This window comes from Echeneis naucrates, chromosome 22 (assembly GCF_900963305.1).
Source record: "Echeneis naucrates chromosome 22, fEcheNa1.1, whole genome shotgun sequence".
Taxonomy (NCBI): Eukaryota; Metazoa; Chordata; class Actinopteri; order Carangiformes; family Echeneidae; genus Echeneis; species Echeneis naucrates.
The window spans coordinates 21,034,532-21,050,718 of NC_042532.1; the positions used below are offsets into that span (position 1 = coordinate 21,034,532).

At 45.3% G+C, this 16,187-nt stretch overlaps 1 protein-coding gene across 1 annotated transcript in view; it reads left to right on the plus strand.

The window, feature by feature from the left end:
• akap6 (A kinase (PRKA) anchor protein 6) overlaps positions 1-16,187 on the plus strand; it is a 104,089-nt gene that overhangs the window by 12,078 nt on the left and 75,824 nt on the right. The window contains exons 7-11 of the mRNA XM_029494374.1: positions 89-93; positions 253-367; positions 459-602; positions 680-943; positions 11,601-11,723. Coding sequence (XP_029350234.1) covers positions 89-93; positions 253-367; positions 459-602; positions 680-943; positions 11,601-11,723 — 651 coding nt within the window. The remainder of the gene's footprint in view (positions 1-88; positions 94-252; positions 368-458; positions 603-679; positions 944-11,600; positions 11,724-16,187) is intronic.

Genomic DNA, 16,187 nt, shown 5'->3' on the forward strand with positions numbered 1-16,187 from the left:
TCATGGGAGTGAATGCCACCAACAGGTTTGAGGGTATTTCTCACTTTGTCCCGATGACAGTTATGACTGATATGATGTCATATTGAAGGAGGCGTGGCTAAACTTAATTAATAAATGTCTCCTTTGCTGTTTCGTCCATTCACTGACATTTACGATGTCCCAAAAGCAGGAAGTTCTCCCTCTTTTCTAAGATTTAATTAATTGATTGTTGTTTTGCTTCAAGCCACAGGAGCAGGGCTCATCGAGGGCCAGTCCAGACCGGGAGCACTGGTACGGGTCAGAAGAGTTCCTGGCTCTGCCTGCTCAGCTCCGCAAGACCGAGATGCTCGCTTTGAAACTGGAGAGTCTGGCTCAGTCCATCCCGCTGGTTCGTCCTCAGTTTACATTCACACTCTTATCTCCTCATAAAGCTGTGAACGGTTGATCCTGGACTCACCTGGACTTTAACCTTCCTGCAGCGGCCTGGCGACTCCACCCAGGAGGCTCTGCAGGATGTGGATGACTGGGATTTGACAGAGCTCAACCCAGACTGGGACGTCGGGGACAATGTGAGCAGCGTCGGGGAGAGTGGGGACGACGTCCCGTCTCCGCTGCCCCCTCTGGTACGCCGCCTGGCTTCTCCATAAATGCTGACAAACACTTGTCCATCACACCCCCCTGACCTTCTCCCACTCTTCAGCTTCCTTACAGACGAAACCTGGTGAGCCGCTTCAGCCCCACCTCCTCCAGCGACATCGCTCCCTCTGTGGGTGAAAGCATCGAGTCCGGCCCCCTGAGCGACCTGCAGTCTGAGGAGGACGACGAAGGGCGGCGGTCCTCGGACAGCAACACGCAGCCGACGGCGCCTCCGATGGACGGGCGTGGAGGTGTGTCCCTAGTGCAGCAGCTGCTGGAGGACATTCAGAGTCAGGACAAAGACCCAGACATCTGGAAGAAGATAGAGGTTTGTGTCCATTTCCTCTTTTGTAACGAGGCAATAAAATTATTCACAGGCTGTGATATAAATCCATCGCTCACCCTGTGAGAAGAAAACACAACCAAATATTATTCTCTTATCTGTAAAGAAGGTGTCAGTGAAAGAGGAATCAGATGAATCACCACACATTGCAGCTTTTACCTGCTGGCCGTGAAGTCATTTCCTGCCATCTGTAACACAAACCTGTACAGTTCGAACTAAATGTGAACAAACCAGCAGCTTTATTGCTGATGATCCTCCAACAGAGCTGGACCTGAACCTCCAACTGGACTCCTGCTTCACGTGCTACCTGCACAGCACCCGTTTTGATGGATCGGAGGTCTGGTATCGGATCGTCAAGGCCCCGTTAATTCATCACCTCACTTCTAAAGGTCACGTTTGATTGGCAGGCGGATTATTGATGAGTCTGCCCGGTGAACTAATCACTCATATCTGTCATATCGAATATGGTGAAATGTCAATAGCTCTGGGGATTCGTCCTCCTCATGGCTGCTCCTTTAATTAGCGCTATAAAGGAGCTCTGCTGCCTTTAATATTTTTTATTGTTTTATTCTATTCAGACGACTTCGTCCTCTCTGTTTTACCGCCTTCATATTCTACTCTTACCTTTCACATTTTACTCAGCTGCTGTAACCTCCCGTTCTTCCCCCGGGGATCAATGAAGTTCAGCGTTTCTGTATTATCTGGTGTAAGCCGGGGTCAGGGGCCCGCAGCCGGACTCAGACCGCCGTAATAGGATTATCAGTGAGGATGATCGGGGACATCTCAGGATCCAGTCTGTGAATTAAAGGCCCGTCCACGCAAAGGCGGGATGTCCTTGGATCTGGGAATCAGTGACCCGGAAGTGCGTGGGTCAATCCCCACATCAAACTGAGTCCTTCGTTGTCCCACATTCAAATGAGAATCTCCGCTTTAATATTCAGAATTAATGATGATTTGACTGATGAAATGTCAAAGCTGTCCGCCGATCTTTCTCCAGCTCGAGTCCACGTGGCTGAAACGTCTCCTCTGCCTGGAGGACGTTGACAGAGTCATAATATCCACTGCCTTTGATTTTAAATCCTCCTGGAAAAGATGCCAAATATTTCAGATGGGATTTTTTGTGGGAAATGTATTTATATTATGTCCAGCCAGAGAAACCTGGAGTTCAGTCTACAGTCAGATCCTGCTCTGTGACGGAGCATCCAAGGAAGAGAGAAGGGAGAGGAAAAATCCCCGAAAGTAAAACAATCAGAGGGATGAACATTATCGATACCGTTAAAATGTTGAAGATGTGTTTGATTTCTCTGTTTGAACATCACACACGTGTTGTGAACTTTCCACCTCTAACCTACATCTCCTTCTTCCTGATCATTGCTAATTGAATTAAAACGTGCTCATTCTCTTTCTCTTTCTGAGAGAACGCTAATTATTTTTCTTAAGATATTCCAAAAAAAACTAAAGAAAAAGAAGCTGCACAGGTAAAACAATGTGTGATACAGAATCTGACCTCGTCCCTCCCTGAAACAACAAGGATCACGTCTGAAACATAAACTCTTCTTGGAGCAAATGGCTCAAATACAAAAACAAAAAAACAAAACTCAATTTCTTCGGGCGTGGTTGGACATTTTGCCCTACCCTGATGAAATGCCCTGAACACCTCAGACACAGGGAATATCTATATTCCCCAGCACGTTCAGGGCCCAGCGCAGCTTCCCTGAATCATTCAGGCCCCCTCTGGCACTCAGTGTGAGTTCATGTGGTCGGTGGGGGAAGAAAAAAAAAGATGCTAGCCTCATTAAATACAAAATGTAAAGTGTTGGAGTTAATATATATACAGACGCAGCGTGAGTCTGTTCTTAAAATCACTTCTTATAAAATTTTTAACTCAAAAGGAGAGAGGGCGAGAAAACACATTGAAAGAAAGTGAACACACAAAATATAATAAAACACAAACCCTCAAAATTGTAGAAGCAAAGCACATAAAAACAGAATTATGCTGCTGCCTCGCACGACACCTTGTGTTAACCACACACGCACGCGCACACACACTCTCTCCTCTCTGCTCCTGGGTAATTAGCTGATTAGCTGCTTAATTAGCAGCATGTAATCATGGCGATGGATGAGCTGCCTAATTGAGGAAGTGAAGAGAGGAGAAGAGTCGTCTCGGTGTGGAGGATGACATTCTGTCTCTCCGCTGAGAGTCTCAGCTGAATACAAGCCAGCAGAACGAGACGGGAAGAAAAATCATCCATCCAGGGACGAGAGAGATCACTGCTGGAGCAGAAACGAATCAAATCCAGGAGCCGGGCAAAATATCATCTGTCGAGGAACTCGTGTATCCTCCGTGGAGGCAGACTCGCTCCTGTTTGCTGCCGGCGTGGAATAGATTTGATTGGTGGAGAGAAAAGTAGAAAGTAATAGAATCTCAGGTCTGAAGCGGTCTCAGTGTGGGACAGGAAGTCAACTTCATTGTTTTCAAAGTAATGGAACAAAGAGCTGTGAAAATCCTGACACACCATTACGTCTCTTTTCTCTGCCTTTACTTTATTTTGTGATCGCAGAATCTCGTTTTCAATTCAGTTCGACACTTTTTTCACTCGTAAAAAGTCAGCAAACTTTTCCGGCCCCCTCGAAGTGTAATGAGGGAGATTTATTTATGCGACTGTCTCGGTCTGTGCTGAAATGGATTAGTATATATTTATATCTATTCATGCCACAAACATCAGATTCAGCCTGCACACACAGTTCGTGTTGGAAAGTGTCGGTCTTGTCTAATATTGCTGGTATGATGTCAAAATCCCATCCACAGGTCTTTTCACGCCTTTCAGATGCCGAATCTCCTCATCTGCTTTAGCCGCCGCTAAAATTGAGATGTCACAACGTTTATTGCAAAGAGCCTTTTTGATAAAAGATGGATAAATTTGTGGAAGTCGGGAAAATTACCAACACAGCTGCCCCCTGATGATGTGATAGAAACTCACAGCAAAAGGAAAAACGGCTGGAATAATTAAAAGGAGAGATTGCTGCTGTAATCCAGCAGCGCTGTGCTGACACGTAGACCTCAGTTTAAACTGCTCTCTGTGGAGATGCTTGTTTTTCTGCAGGTCCTTTCAGAGTCTGGACACCAACCACCTCTATGAGAAACAACGTGTCCACTAATTAAAACAGAAGTCATACCAATGTGGACACGTGAAACGTGAATATGTGAAATTGATTGTAATGATTCTCCTTCATCAGTGTTTTCTAACCCAACTGTGAATCAAAAGGCCGTTTTAACTTTGAAACACAAAAAAACATTTTCTGTCATCGCACAAAGACGATTCCCTGCCACAACAACAACAAAGCAGCGGTTTTCTATCCCGAGATCAGTGGAGCCGACCTCCATGTGCACCCGCTGGTCCACCGCGCCACCGATGGTGAGTTCAGGTCAAACTGACGAGGCAACAACAAGCTGACTCGGTGACCTTGACAACACGTGGGACGCCGCTGATTTGACACGATGTTCGTCTACGTTCTACCAAACTTTTTGTTTTAAAAGATGATCACGAACATGTTCGGATTTCAGTATTTCCTGTTTTTTTCTGAGGTGCTCTGCTGTCTCTGTAATATTTCTCCTCGCTGCCTCCGCTGCTGTCGGACATGAATATTTTATCCCATACTTTTCTTTTTCCTCTCCTCTCTTTGGCCGTCTAGACGCTGCCGCCTCGACCTTGAACTCCTCACCGTTTGTGATGTTGGAACCACTCCTCAACATAATTTGGGTCCACATCACGTAAACCTGCGGCTTGTTTTCGTGCAAGTTTATGAGACTGACGCAGGAAATACACGCGTGCCGAAATGCAGAGCTGCTAATTGTTCTATACGGGCGCCGCCGAGCCTGAAAGCGCATTGAAATTCCCTGAAAGCAGAAAGAAAGGCGGCCGGAGAGGCAGTCCATCAGTTAGATAAGTGTCTTACACGTCATGTGATCACATTGTATGTGCCGTCTGGGCCGACGCCGGCGTCCTCAGTGTGAGGTGTCTGTGTGTTTGGCGGCTCTGCGGCACGCCGGCCTATCTGCGAGCAGTGGGAGACAGACACACAACAGACTCACATCAACACTTGTCTGATTGGCCTGGCGGGAGGCGGGGACGCCCACTGACAGCAGAGAGGACGGGAAAATAAGAGAGAGGGGGAGAAGGGGGGGGCAGTTTCTTTCCTTTTGCTGTTTCTATAGATAAACAGGTGAAGGTAAAGCAGCCTCATGAGTTTGTGTATCAGAGTGATGCGTGAACTTTAACGAGGTCATCGTCGCCGTCAGGTTTATAACCCTCATAACCAAAAACAAACATGTTTAGAAATTGTCCTCGCATTATCAGGGAGTGTGTGTGAAGTTGATAAAACCCAGTTTTAAATGTGTAGAGACGTAAAGCTCTGTGATTCTTTAAAATCAAGTGAAAGTCGTTTTTCCTCAAAGATGCTGAAACTTGTAAAATCAGTTTATTATCCGTTAAAAAAAATTAAATAATGTAGTTTTTTTTCAATAGTTTTTTTTTTTTATTAAAATACAATTTTCAATTCAAATTGTTAAAATTTATCATTTCTGAATGCAGTTTTGCACAGTGCTGAAAAATAATCAGTTAATGGATATGGTAGAGGCTGTGTGTGTGTGTGTGTGCGTGTGTGTGTGCGTGTGTGTGTGTGTGCGTGTGTGTGTGTGTGTGTGATTGATGACATTAACATTGCGGAGCTTTAGAGATGACTCTATCCCCACGGCGACAGACAGCTGGTTGTGGAGGGGTCTCCCAGGGATGAACTCAGAGACCCACTCAGGTGTGACGGACGGTCTCTCTCTCTCTGTCTCCCCCTCCCTCCCCCTCCCTCCCCCTCTCTTCCTCTTTTAATCAGTGTCTTTTAAACCGAACCCCGTGTCCATTCTTTCAGCATCGCTGTGCTTTTTCAGCGAAAAGCCGAATTTCAGAATAACTCAAAACACACAAAATGAAATTCACAGCAGAGAAATATTTAATGTGTTGGTTCAGCTCCAGCTGCCTCGTCCACATTCTGCCCAGAATGCACCTGCACAGGTTTCACCGTTTCCATTAACGGCCTTTTTAATGAATTTGTAATCAAACTTTCCTCCCCTTGAGTTCTTTCATTTCCGCCCAGCAGTGCACAATTTTTGGTGTGACATGTTCACGTAGACAAGCTAATAATTCACCTGCTGTGGAAATTAGCTGCTGCCCCCCCCCATTTGAAAAATAAAACTTGGTTGAAAAAAAAAAAAGAGTTTTTGGAGCCCTGCTCAGAGAATTCATCTGGTTTTTAGCCTTGCCAGGTGCTGAAATGTTTTCTGGAACCGTTTGGCGCGTTAGCTCGCTGCTAGCATGATAATAATGCTAGCATGTGAGCTGCAGCAGCTTGTTAAGTTCACAGCATAAGAGAGAACATCTGTGGCTCCTTTAGGGTAGGTAAGGTTATACCAAAATAAAGGTACACCGCTTTCCATTTCAGTGGCATAAACATTTCATTTTTGTTGTGGGTTCACTGAGGACTCACTGAAATAAATCAGACACCTGTGATCAGCAGTTTGCCAGGTGATGCCAACTAAAGGAAAACTATGTTTTTAATAACGCTCTATGTTACTAAGCAGGCGACAGGTTTCAAGCAATATGGGAAAGGAAAGAGTCAAATTGTGCCATGCCTTGGACAAGGTACGGAAACTTAAGCGTGATCGTCGTACTGTGAAGAGATTTGTGGCTGATTCAGAGCACAGACAGGTTCGTGCAGATAAAGACATAATGAGGAAGGTTTCTGCCAGACAAATTCAGCGGATTAAGAGAGCAGCTGCCAAAATGCCATGACAAAGCAGCAAACAGGTACTTGAAGCTGCTGGTGCCTCGAAGTGTAGGATCCTCCAGAGGCTTGCGGTTGTGCATAAACCGACTATTTGGCCACGCCTAACAAATGCTACACAAGCAGAAACGGTTGCATTGGGCCCAGAAATACATGAAGACTGATGTTCAAACAGTCGTGTTTACCGATGAGTGCTGTGCAACCCTGGATGGTTGGTGGATGGCCATCATGTCCCAACAAGGCTGCGGTGCCAGCAAGGAGGCGGCAGAGTCGTGTTTTAAGCCGGTATCGGTAATCTGATCTTCGTTAGGGGGCGTGGTGAGGGAGGAGACTGTGGGTCTGACATCACAAAGTTCAGGAATCCCAGACCTTTGATGGATCAATGTAATTTGTAAATATCACGCATTAAAAAAGAAGAGAGAGAGAGACTGAAACTAATGAGTTTTAATTTTCGGGGTTTCCAGCAGCTGCTCTTCTGGCAGGCTTTTATTGTGAAAAATCAGCGGTGATAAAAAGTGGCTGTTCTTGGAAAATGAACATTACCTTTGTTAACGTGAAATATTAAAATAATGATAATAATAATAATAAACCAGGTTTTTCTTGTTTTCATTGTTTAAATTCATGGTAATTATTAATAGTTTGACCTTCAGTTTGAGAAGTTGCTTTAACAACATCATTAAACTCTGATCAGAATCGGAGCAGCTCGCTGTAGAATCCTCGTGCTGCCGGTGTGCAGAAATCAGACCTCCGGCCTGTAACGTATTAATCATTGAAGCCAAACATGTTCTGTGGGGAGCTGGCGTCCAGATCCATCAGTGTCGTCCTTCAGAAAGCTCCGTCAGCTGAACGGTAATTATCCAGCGGTGAAGAGCTGAGCCACAGGAGGAAGAGATGAAGCAGATATCAGAGCGGTTATCCAGGCGGCAGAGGATCAGATCAGGCGTTTCAGCTCCCAGCAGGCCTTTCTGCCCCTCCGGAGCCTCACTGGTTTAGAGACATCAAAGCGGCTGTAAGCAGCCCAGTGCATGCTGGTCGATATCCAACCAACGCCGCTCCCTCTGCTGCTGTTCACGCCCACATCCTCTTCCTCCTTCTCCTCTTCATCTCATCGCTCTGTCTTCATCCTCCGTGTGCTCCTCTTTCCTTTCCTTGTCTCCTCTCTTTTTCTTTCCCCCACTCACTTCCTCAGCACTCCTCTCCTTTCCTTGTATTCCTCCTTTCCTCACCTCCTCACCTCCTCCTCACTCACTTCCTCAGCACTCCTCTCCTTTCCTTGTATTCCTCCTTTCCTCACCTCCTCACCTCCTCCTCACTCACTTCCTCAGCACTCCTCTCCTTTCCTTGTATTCCTCCTTTCCTCACCTCCTCACCTCCTCCTCACTCACTTCTTCAGCACTCCTCTCCTTTCCTTGTATTCCTCCTTTCCTCACCTCCTCACCTCCTCCTCACTCACTTCTTCAGCACTCCTCTCCTTTCCTTGTATTCCTCCTTTCCTCCTTTCCTCACCTCCTCACCTCCTCCTCACTCACTTCCTCAGCACTCCTCTCCTTTCCTTGTATTCCTCCTTTCCTCACCTCCTCACCTCCTCCTCACTCACTTCCTCAGCACTCCTCTCCTTTCCTTGTATTCCTCCTTTCCTCACCTCCTCACCTCCTCCTCACTCACTTCTTCAGCACTCCTCTCCTTTCCTTGTATTCCTCCTTTCCTCACCTCCTCCTCACTCACTTCCTCAGCACTCCTCTCCTTTCCTTGTATTCCTCCTTTCCTCACCTCCTCACCTCCTCACTCACTTCTTCAGCACTCCTCTCCTTTCCTTGTATTCCTCCTTTCCTCACCTCCTCCTCACTCACTTCCTCAGCACTCCTCTCCTTTCCTTGTATTCCTCCTTTCCTCCTTTCCTCACCTCCTCACCTCCTCCTCACTCACTTCCTCAGCACTCCTCTCCTTTCCTTGTATTCCTCCTTTCCTCCTTTCCTCACCTCCTCACCTCCTCCTCACTCACTTCTTCAGCACTCCTCTCCTTTCCTTGTATTCCTCCTTTCCTCACCTCCTCACCTCCTCACTCACTTCCTCAGCACTCCTCTCCTTTCCTTGTATTCCTCCTTTCCTCACCTGTCTTGCTCCCTACACTCCCTCCTCTCTCCCGCTCTGCTCCTCCTCCTCTCATCAATACTTCTGATTTCCATCTCTCCATAACGAGTGGAGAGATGGACAGAATCATATCGATGTTTTTTTAAATTCTTTTTAAGGGTCACGGTTGTAATTAACATATCGCCGCTCAATCGGTCAAGGTTTATAACACACACACACACACACACACACACACACACAGCGCTCTCTTTTTATCGTTACAGCAGTGCAGGCTCACCTATCCCCGCAGACACACACAGATTGGATACAGTGATTTGCAGGCAAGGTGTGAGTGTGTCGATGCTCACGTGTGGCAGCTCGAGTCATTTCCATCAGATTTAGCTCTTCGCCGCAGCCTCGCTCGCTCTGCCATTAGTTTTCTGGACGTCTCTCAGAATGATATGAAAACAACACTGGATGTATAAAATATTCGAATTGTCTCCTCGATGATCTTCAGTCACAGTTACACTTGTTATTCAGACGGGATGTTTGACGTCTGACTGGAGAGAATGAATTTTGGAGCTCACGTCGCTGAACGTCTTCAGTTTTATGTAAATCACTTTGCTGCCCCCCCCCTCTCATTTCCGTCTCTGTGTTTCGTGTGTTCTTCTGCAGCTAGATTGTGTCCTGACTGCATGAAATTCTGGCTGCGTCTCTGCGCTGACCTTCGTTGTGGTTTTCCACCTAAAGCCACCGACTGTAGAGACGGTCTAAAGTTTTTAACTGCATCATCGCTGCCGACATGAGCGTCTAATTCAACCTCCATGTGACATTCAGATGATTCATTCACTTCATTCACCTGTTTTCCAAATTCTCCACATTCCTCATTTAGCTGCGTTTATTTCTGGATTACTCATCAGTCACTTTAATCCTCATTATTCACCACCACCATCACAATGACAGCAGAGATGGAGGTTTTTTGTACATTTAGAGCTGAGCAATTAATCCAAATATTACAGAAATCACAGCGTGGCCCAGTGTGATATCTGCCCCCCCCCACTATACAACACTTCACCCATTTATTTCTCACTCACTTACACTTCTGATTTTCCAGACTACACATGCCACAGTTAGTTTAAATTCCTCTCCTGGATTTGTGGTGTGATTGTGTGTGCCTCTGTCTTCTGTCATGGCTGGGCGGCTCCGTTTGTGAAGTCTGAGCCAAACTGTGCTGGATGTTTGAAAACACTGATCGGTGTAGAGTTTTGTTAAAGCACACAGCTGCTGCTCTGACGTGTGCTGACAGATTATTCCCAGTCTAAGTTGTGTTTGACTGTTTAGGTCAGTCAATAAGTGTAATATAAATGTATGTTTGTTAAGCAACTGCAGCGACGCAATAAAACAGGAAATATCTCATTTAGAGCAGCATTCACAGTTTGAAGGGTGTCAGTTTCAGTTTTGCTTGATCTGGTCTGGTTTAGATTTAACTCCACCATTTAACAAGTCAAACTGTTTTTGCAGATCATTCAGAACCAGCCGTGATTTAAAAAAGGGATATTTAAATGAATCCAAAAGAGAACAAAGGACGCAGATCCATTCTTCATGTTTTGTCCACAACTGATGAAATAAGACAAACTGATGCTGTTTATATGTTCTTTTAAAGGATGAAGTTAATGTTTGTCCCGCTCCTTCTCACCATCACTTGTGAACAAAACCCCAAGATCCTTGAGACTTGAGATACTTGAAGAGGACCGACCCGAGTCCGAGGGGTCGCGCTCCACCGATGAAATCATTAAAACAGTCAGACATGAACAGGAGGAGAAAAAAGAGACGACAATCAGCAAAAAGTGGAAACAACCTGATGAATTTTCTTTTCTCCAAAAAGAGAAAACTAACTGACGTCGAACTGAACGTCTCTACTTCCTCTTCCTCACACCTGAAGCTTCAGGCCCTGCTGCCTCTTCAGGAGGGCGATGGATCAGAATCAGGTCCTCAGTCCTGGTCCTGGTCTCTCCACAGGTCCCCCTGGCTGCCAGTAGGTGGCAGTAGCTCTCCACCAGGCGACGAGCCTTCTTCCTTTCTGTTGTTTCCTCCTCATCGTTGTCTCTGATGAGGCAGCCGGCCGGAGATGGAGAAGTTCACGAGTCATTTCCATGTTTTTCATTCCCTCACTTCTTCCATTTATTTTCTCTGTAACTTATTTTCTTGTTTTTATTTATATCCTCTCTCATATTTCTGTCGTTTACCCCTTTCTTCTTTTCCTCCCTTTGTTTTATTCCTTTATTTCCGTTCCTGGTTTTATCAGTTTCCAACATGTTTCCTCTCTTTCTCTGTCTCTCTCTCTTCATTTCCACTCTTCCTCTTTTCTCACTCTCTTTCTCCTAATGTGTGTTTACCTGTTTTGTCCTCCGGGTCTCGATTTTGTTCTCTCTGTCGTTGAATTAATTCATCTTGAATCAGCTCTGAGCCGTCCTCCTCCTCTCCTCTTTCCTTTCCTCCTAACCTCCTCATGTTTCTTCCTTCCCTTTCTTGCCTCCTCTCCTCTCCTGATCCCTCACCTCCTTGTCTCCTCTCCTCAGTACCGTTTCCTGCGGTGTTGTGTGTTTAGTGTTGTTTTGATGTGAGTCCAACTCTCTGGACAACAGCGGTGATTCATATTAATTCACAGTGTTAATTTTTTACATGCAGCAGACTGACTCTCTCTCTCTCTCTGTGTCTCTGCCTCTCTCGTCCCCAGTGCTTCGTTCAGCAGTTGGACGGGTTCATCTCGTGGCTGCAGGAGGCGTTGGACAGCACTGAGAACTGGACTCAGCCCAGACAGGACCTGGACTGCCTGAGGGTGTACCTGGACACACACCTGGTGAGAGCGCACACACACACACACACACACACACACACACACATTCTGTCTCATCAGTGTGAAACAGCTGATGGAGGTCACACGCCTCCAGATCGTCCTGCTCCTGTCAGATCTTCAGCTGCGTTCAGGAAGACCAGGACTTGGTGTTCTACTGAAAACAATGATAATTATGGGATGTTTTTTTTTTTTTGGGGGGGGGGCTTCTACCAAACAAACACCTTCCTTCATGTCTGCAGAGAATGAGTAGAGACAAAATTATCCAGGTGAGATAAGACGTGAATTAAAACAGCAGACACGCCCAAAGCTTCAGGTCTGTGTCCAAATGTCCCCACAAAGATACGAATACAACACAAACACACACAGTCCAATAAACAATTAAATAGAAATGTACATAATTATAATGTTCAAACATCTGTAGACAAATTGCACACATTGTCGTATGAACATACATTTGCATACATACATTCAGAGACAGCATATCAATGCCTCCACGTGACACACACACACACACACACACACACACACACACAGCGGTGTTCTACCTACTGCTGTTTCCTGTTTTGTTGATGCTTTTGCTTGCCTGGAGTCTTGTTCTCCGCTCCTGCTGATGTGTTGTTCTTATCAAAGTTATAAACTCTTTAAGGTTCAGATCCAGATCCAGATCCAAGTCCAGGTCTAGGTCCTGATCCACTGACTCCACTAGCACCCTGTTCACCTTTATTTGTGTAGCAACAAAGACACAACACCTCCAGGCAGAAGCTGAAGAGAATGTGATAACATGAAGAAGCTGATGGTGATGACGTCACTGTCATCACCGTCAGACAGGTCTGCTCTTAAAAACATAACAATCAGGCCGAAGAGACCGTGGAGTGATGATGTCATTTCCTGTTTTCTGCCCTGGCGTCGGGCAGAGTGCAGCCATGTTGTCATGTTGCTGCTTTAGACAGGATCAGAGCATCAGGCCAACACAGCGCTGCTCTTTAGACAGGAGATGAGGTCAAAGGTCAGACTTTACGGCGGCCCGTTAACGCAGGATGATGATGTTAGGACGAACACACACACACACACACACACCGGCTCATCTCATCTTCACTCTTTTTGTTCCAATTTGTTTTCATCTGCATTTCTTTGTTGTCCATTCCTCCTCCCATTTTATCCGTTTGTTCCTTCCTCTCTCTCCCCGTCTTCATCGGTTTATTAGGAAAACAGCTGAAACACTTCTGTAATTTACACACAAGCTCTGAAACAACCAGGCACCTATAGATCAGTGAGTGCTGCATCACTGCACGCCCACACGCACACAATTACTCACAATTACACACTCTTTATGGCAAACATATGGGCATCACACACACACAGAGGCGTCATTGTCACAGATGCGTTCAACAGTACAACAAGACACACACACACACAAACTGATTGTATTTGCATATAAGCATACAAATGCAAACATATATGCACAATGATGGGCATGCGCACACACACACGCACAGACTCAGAAGTGCTATTTGCATACATTTGCATGTTCCTAGACAGATTTCTAAATCAACATCTCCATATCCGTCCCTGCAGAACAGACACAGACTCACACACACACACACAAACACACCAAGTTGTCTTATCTTGATAGTTATTTCTGCTGGGTGTGTGCATGTTTGTTTGTTGGTTTGTTTACACGTGTCGACTTTGTTGTGGGTGCCAGCCGCGCTAACATTAGCGGCGGTTAGCTTCAATTAGAATTGCTGGCTCCTAATTGGTGAGTCTCGTTAAATAAAGCAGAAGAGGATGAAAAGGCATCGCTAATAGGACTTTGAACTGCTACACTGTTGATAGCGTGTTAGCTAACAGACTCTGTTTGTGTGTGTGTGTCGTCTCGATAGTCACACTTGCACTTTGTAGTTATTAGTGTGTGTTTTGGTGTATAATTGTGTGTTTTATTGATTGCAGCAGAACAGCCAGGTCTCTCTCTCTTTCTCTCCTTTGTCTCTTCATTTGCCTGCTTCTCGATCTCTTCTGTTTTCTTTTTGCCGTATTTCTCTCAATAATGGAATTAGTTTTAGAAGAGAAGGATCTGCTGGACTGCAGACTGGACTCCAGGTCCTGGTCCTCATGTCGAGAGGTTTGGGCAACCAAAACAATTTAGAAAATTAAAGCTGAGTTTGAGAAGTCCGACTTTTTAAATATTTCACCTACAGCCCAGTTTTTTACCAGAACTTCAATCAACACAACATAAACTCCAAACCTTCCCGACCTGCTGAAGAACACGAGACCTTTTTTTGACGAAGGGTCAAATATAATCCCAAATTTCAAAGATGGAGAAGCTCGGTTTTTGTCACTTGTTGGGTCTCTGTTGGTCTCTCAACCTCATGAAAGACTTTTTCTCGACATTTTCAATGTTTTAGAAATCATTTATTTTAGAACGCTTAAAAACATTTTCATCATATAATTACACGTGTTCACTCAACTTGCCCCATTCTCATTACAAAGAAGAGATCAGGTGTTAAAGTCCAGCGCAGCCGGCGGTTCTACTTCCAAAGAACAGAACGGATTTACGTCTTTTAAAATGAATACGTTTAAATCAGATTTTATCACAGACAGGAGAAAGAGGAGTGTTTGTTTGGGACTATTTTCAGCAGTGGATGGATACATGTCTAGTGCTCCATTGAGCTTTAGTGGCACGAGGGCTGTGTGTGTGTCTGTGTGTTGGACTGAATCGATATGAACTACTGTGTGTGTGTTCATGATGATAAAGCAGCAGGTCAGACACTGAGACTCACTGATGTTTTAACAGTTTCTGGAAACAGTGAAGCTCCGACTCTCACTCACACACACACACACACACACACAGTACTTAGGAGGATCAATACATGTTGTCATGTGATTTGGAGACAGGAAAAATATAGAAAACCTCAGACTTGTCCTTTAATCATGATGGAGTTGATGTGAATGTTGTTTTTTCGGGGAAGCGCTCTCTCTCTTTGTATTTCTCGCTCACACATACACACACACCCTTTCTCAATATTGCTTTCTGTTGCACATATAAATATACAACGCACACACACAAACACACACAGCTCCAGGGCAGCAGTGGGTGGAGTGAAGCGGCTCTCCCAGTTGAATATTTGGTCCAGCTGGCGTATATATATATATGTATGTGTGTGTGTGTTAGTGTCTATCTGTGTGTGTTTTAGGGCGCGTGGAGCGAATAAGCACAGGTCTTTCCGGAACCCCGGGGAGATCAGTGAGGCGAGAGGACGCTGGAACACACACACACAGGCTGCTCTTTGTAAGGCGCCGAGAGATGGCGGCCAATGAAAGGCCTATTGATTGGGTCTGATGGGTGATCCAGGCCTTTGAATCCCATTACCAGCAGCAACACACTTCTGGTGGCAACATGGGGGGGCGGGGGATATTAAGGTGTGATTTGGAGGGGGGAGGCAGAGAGCTCTAAAACTACATCCATAAGATTCTGTCTTAATCTGAAAATGACCACATCAGCAGCTTCTCTTCTTCTTCCTGTTTTTGTGTCGATCACAAAGAACAACAACAGACGAGTTTGTTCCTCCCTGATTTCTTCCTGCGTTTAATTTACTGAACATCAGCCAGGATTGTTGTAGACCAGGATCAGGAGGTTTTGTTCGAGGGAGGGGGGGCTCAGTGTAGTCCGTCAGGAATACTACCAAAATAAAGGCTGGCTGCCTTTTAACCCTTTAAAGTTCACTGTCTGTACCTCACGGTCCTCTTTCTTAAAATCAGTCTGAAGATTTAAATCCGATGAGTCCTAAAATTGTCATTCCTTCGTCCTCAATCCTAAACCGTAACTCCCCCAACAACCTCGACTCATTTTTCATTGTTTGAAAGCTGCAGGAGCTGAAGTAAAGATGGTTTCCTTTAATTAAAATGTTCGCTTAAGCATGTAAAGTTTTCTCATTATCTCGGTTTTCCACTTTAACAGTTAAACCACACAGAAGACCTCAGTGACCAAAGTAAACAGATGAATGTCTAAAAACGGTGGTTATGTTTTCTTTTTGTCGTGCGGGGGGGAAACAGTTTACCTTAAATCTTCGCTGATGGTTCAGTGGAAAAGTTAATAACTGAACTCGATCTCACCTGTGAACCTGCTGCCATGCAGACGACAAACAAATCAATGTTTTCTGATACAAAACATCAAATGAAGCAGTGAAGAGATCTATCAGCCTCATTGATATTTAACCTGATCAATCACAGAACAAGATGTTGGACAAAAGAGCAAAGATGCTTTTTAAATTGGACGGAGAGGAGAGAAGGAGAGAAAAACGAGGGAGGAAAGAGAAAGACAAGATGGAGGTAGGCAGAGAGGAAGGTCAGGTGAGAGAGCGAGGTGGAATCTGAGAAGGGAGGGAAAAGGACACACACACACACACACACACCTGAGGGAATACCACTGTATCCCCATAGTTTCTTTGGCTTGAATGGAGACAATTT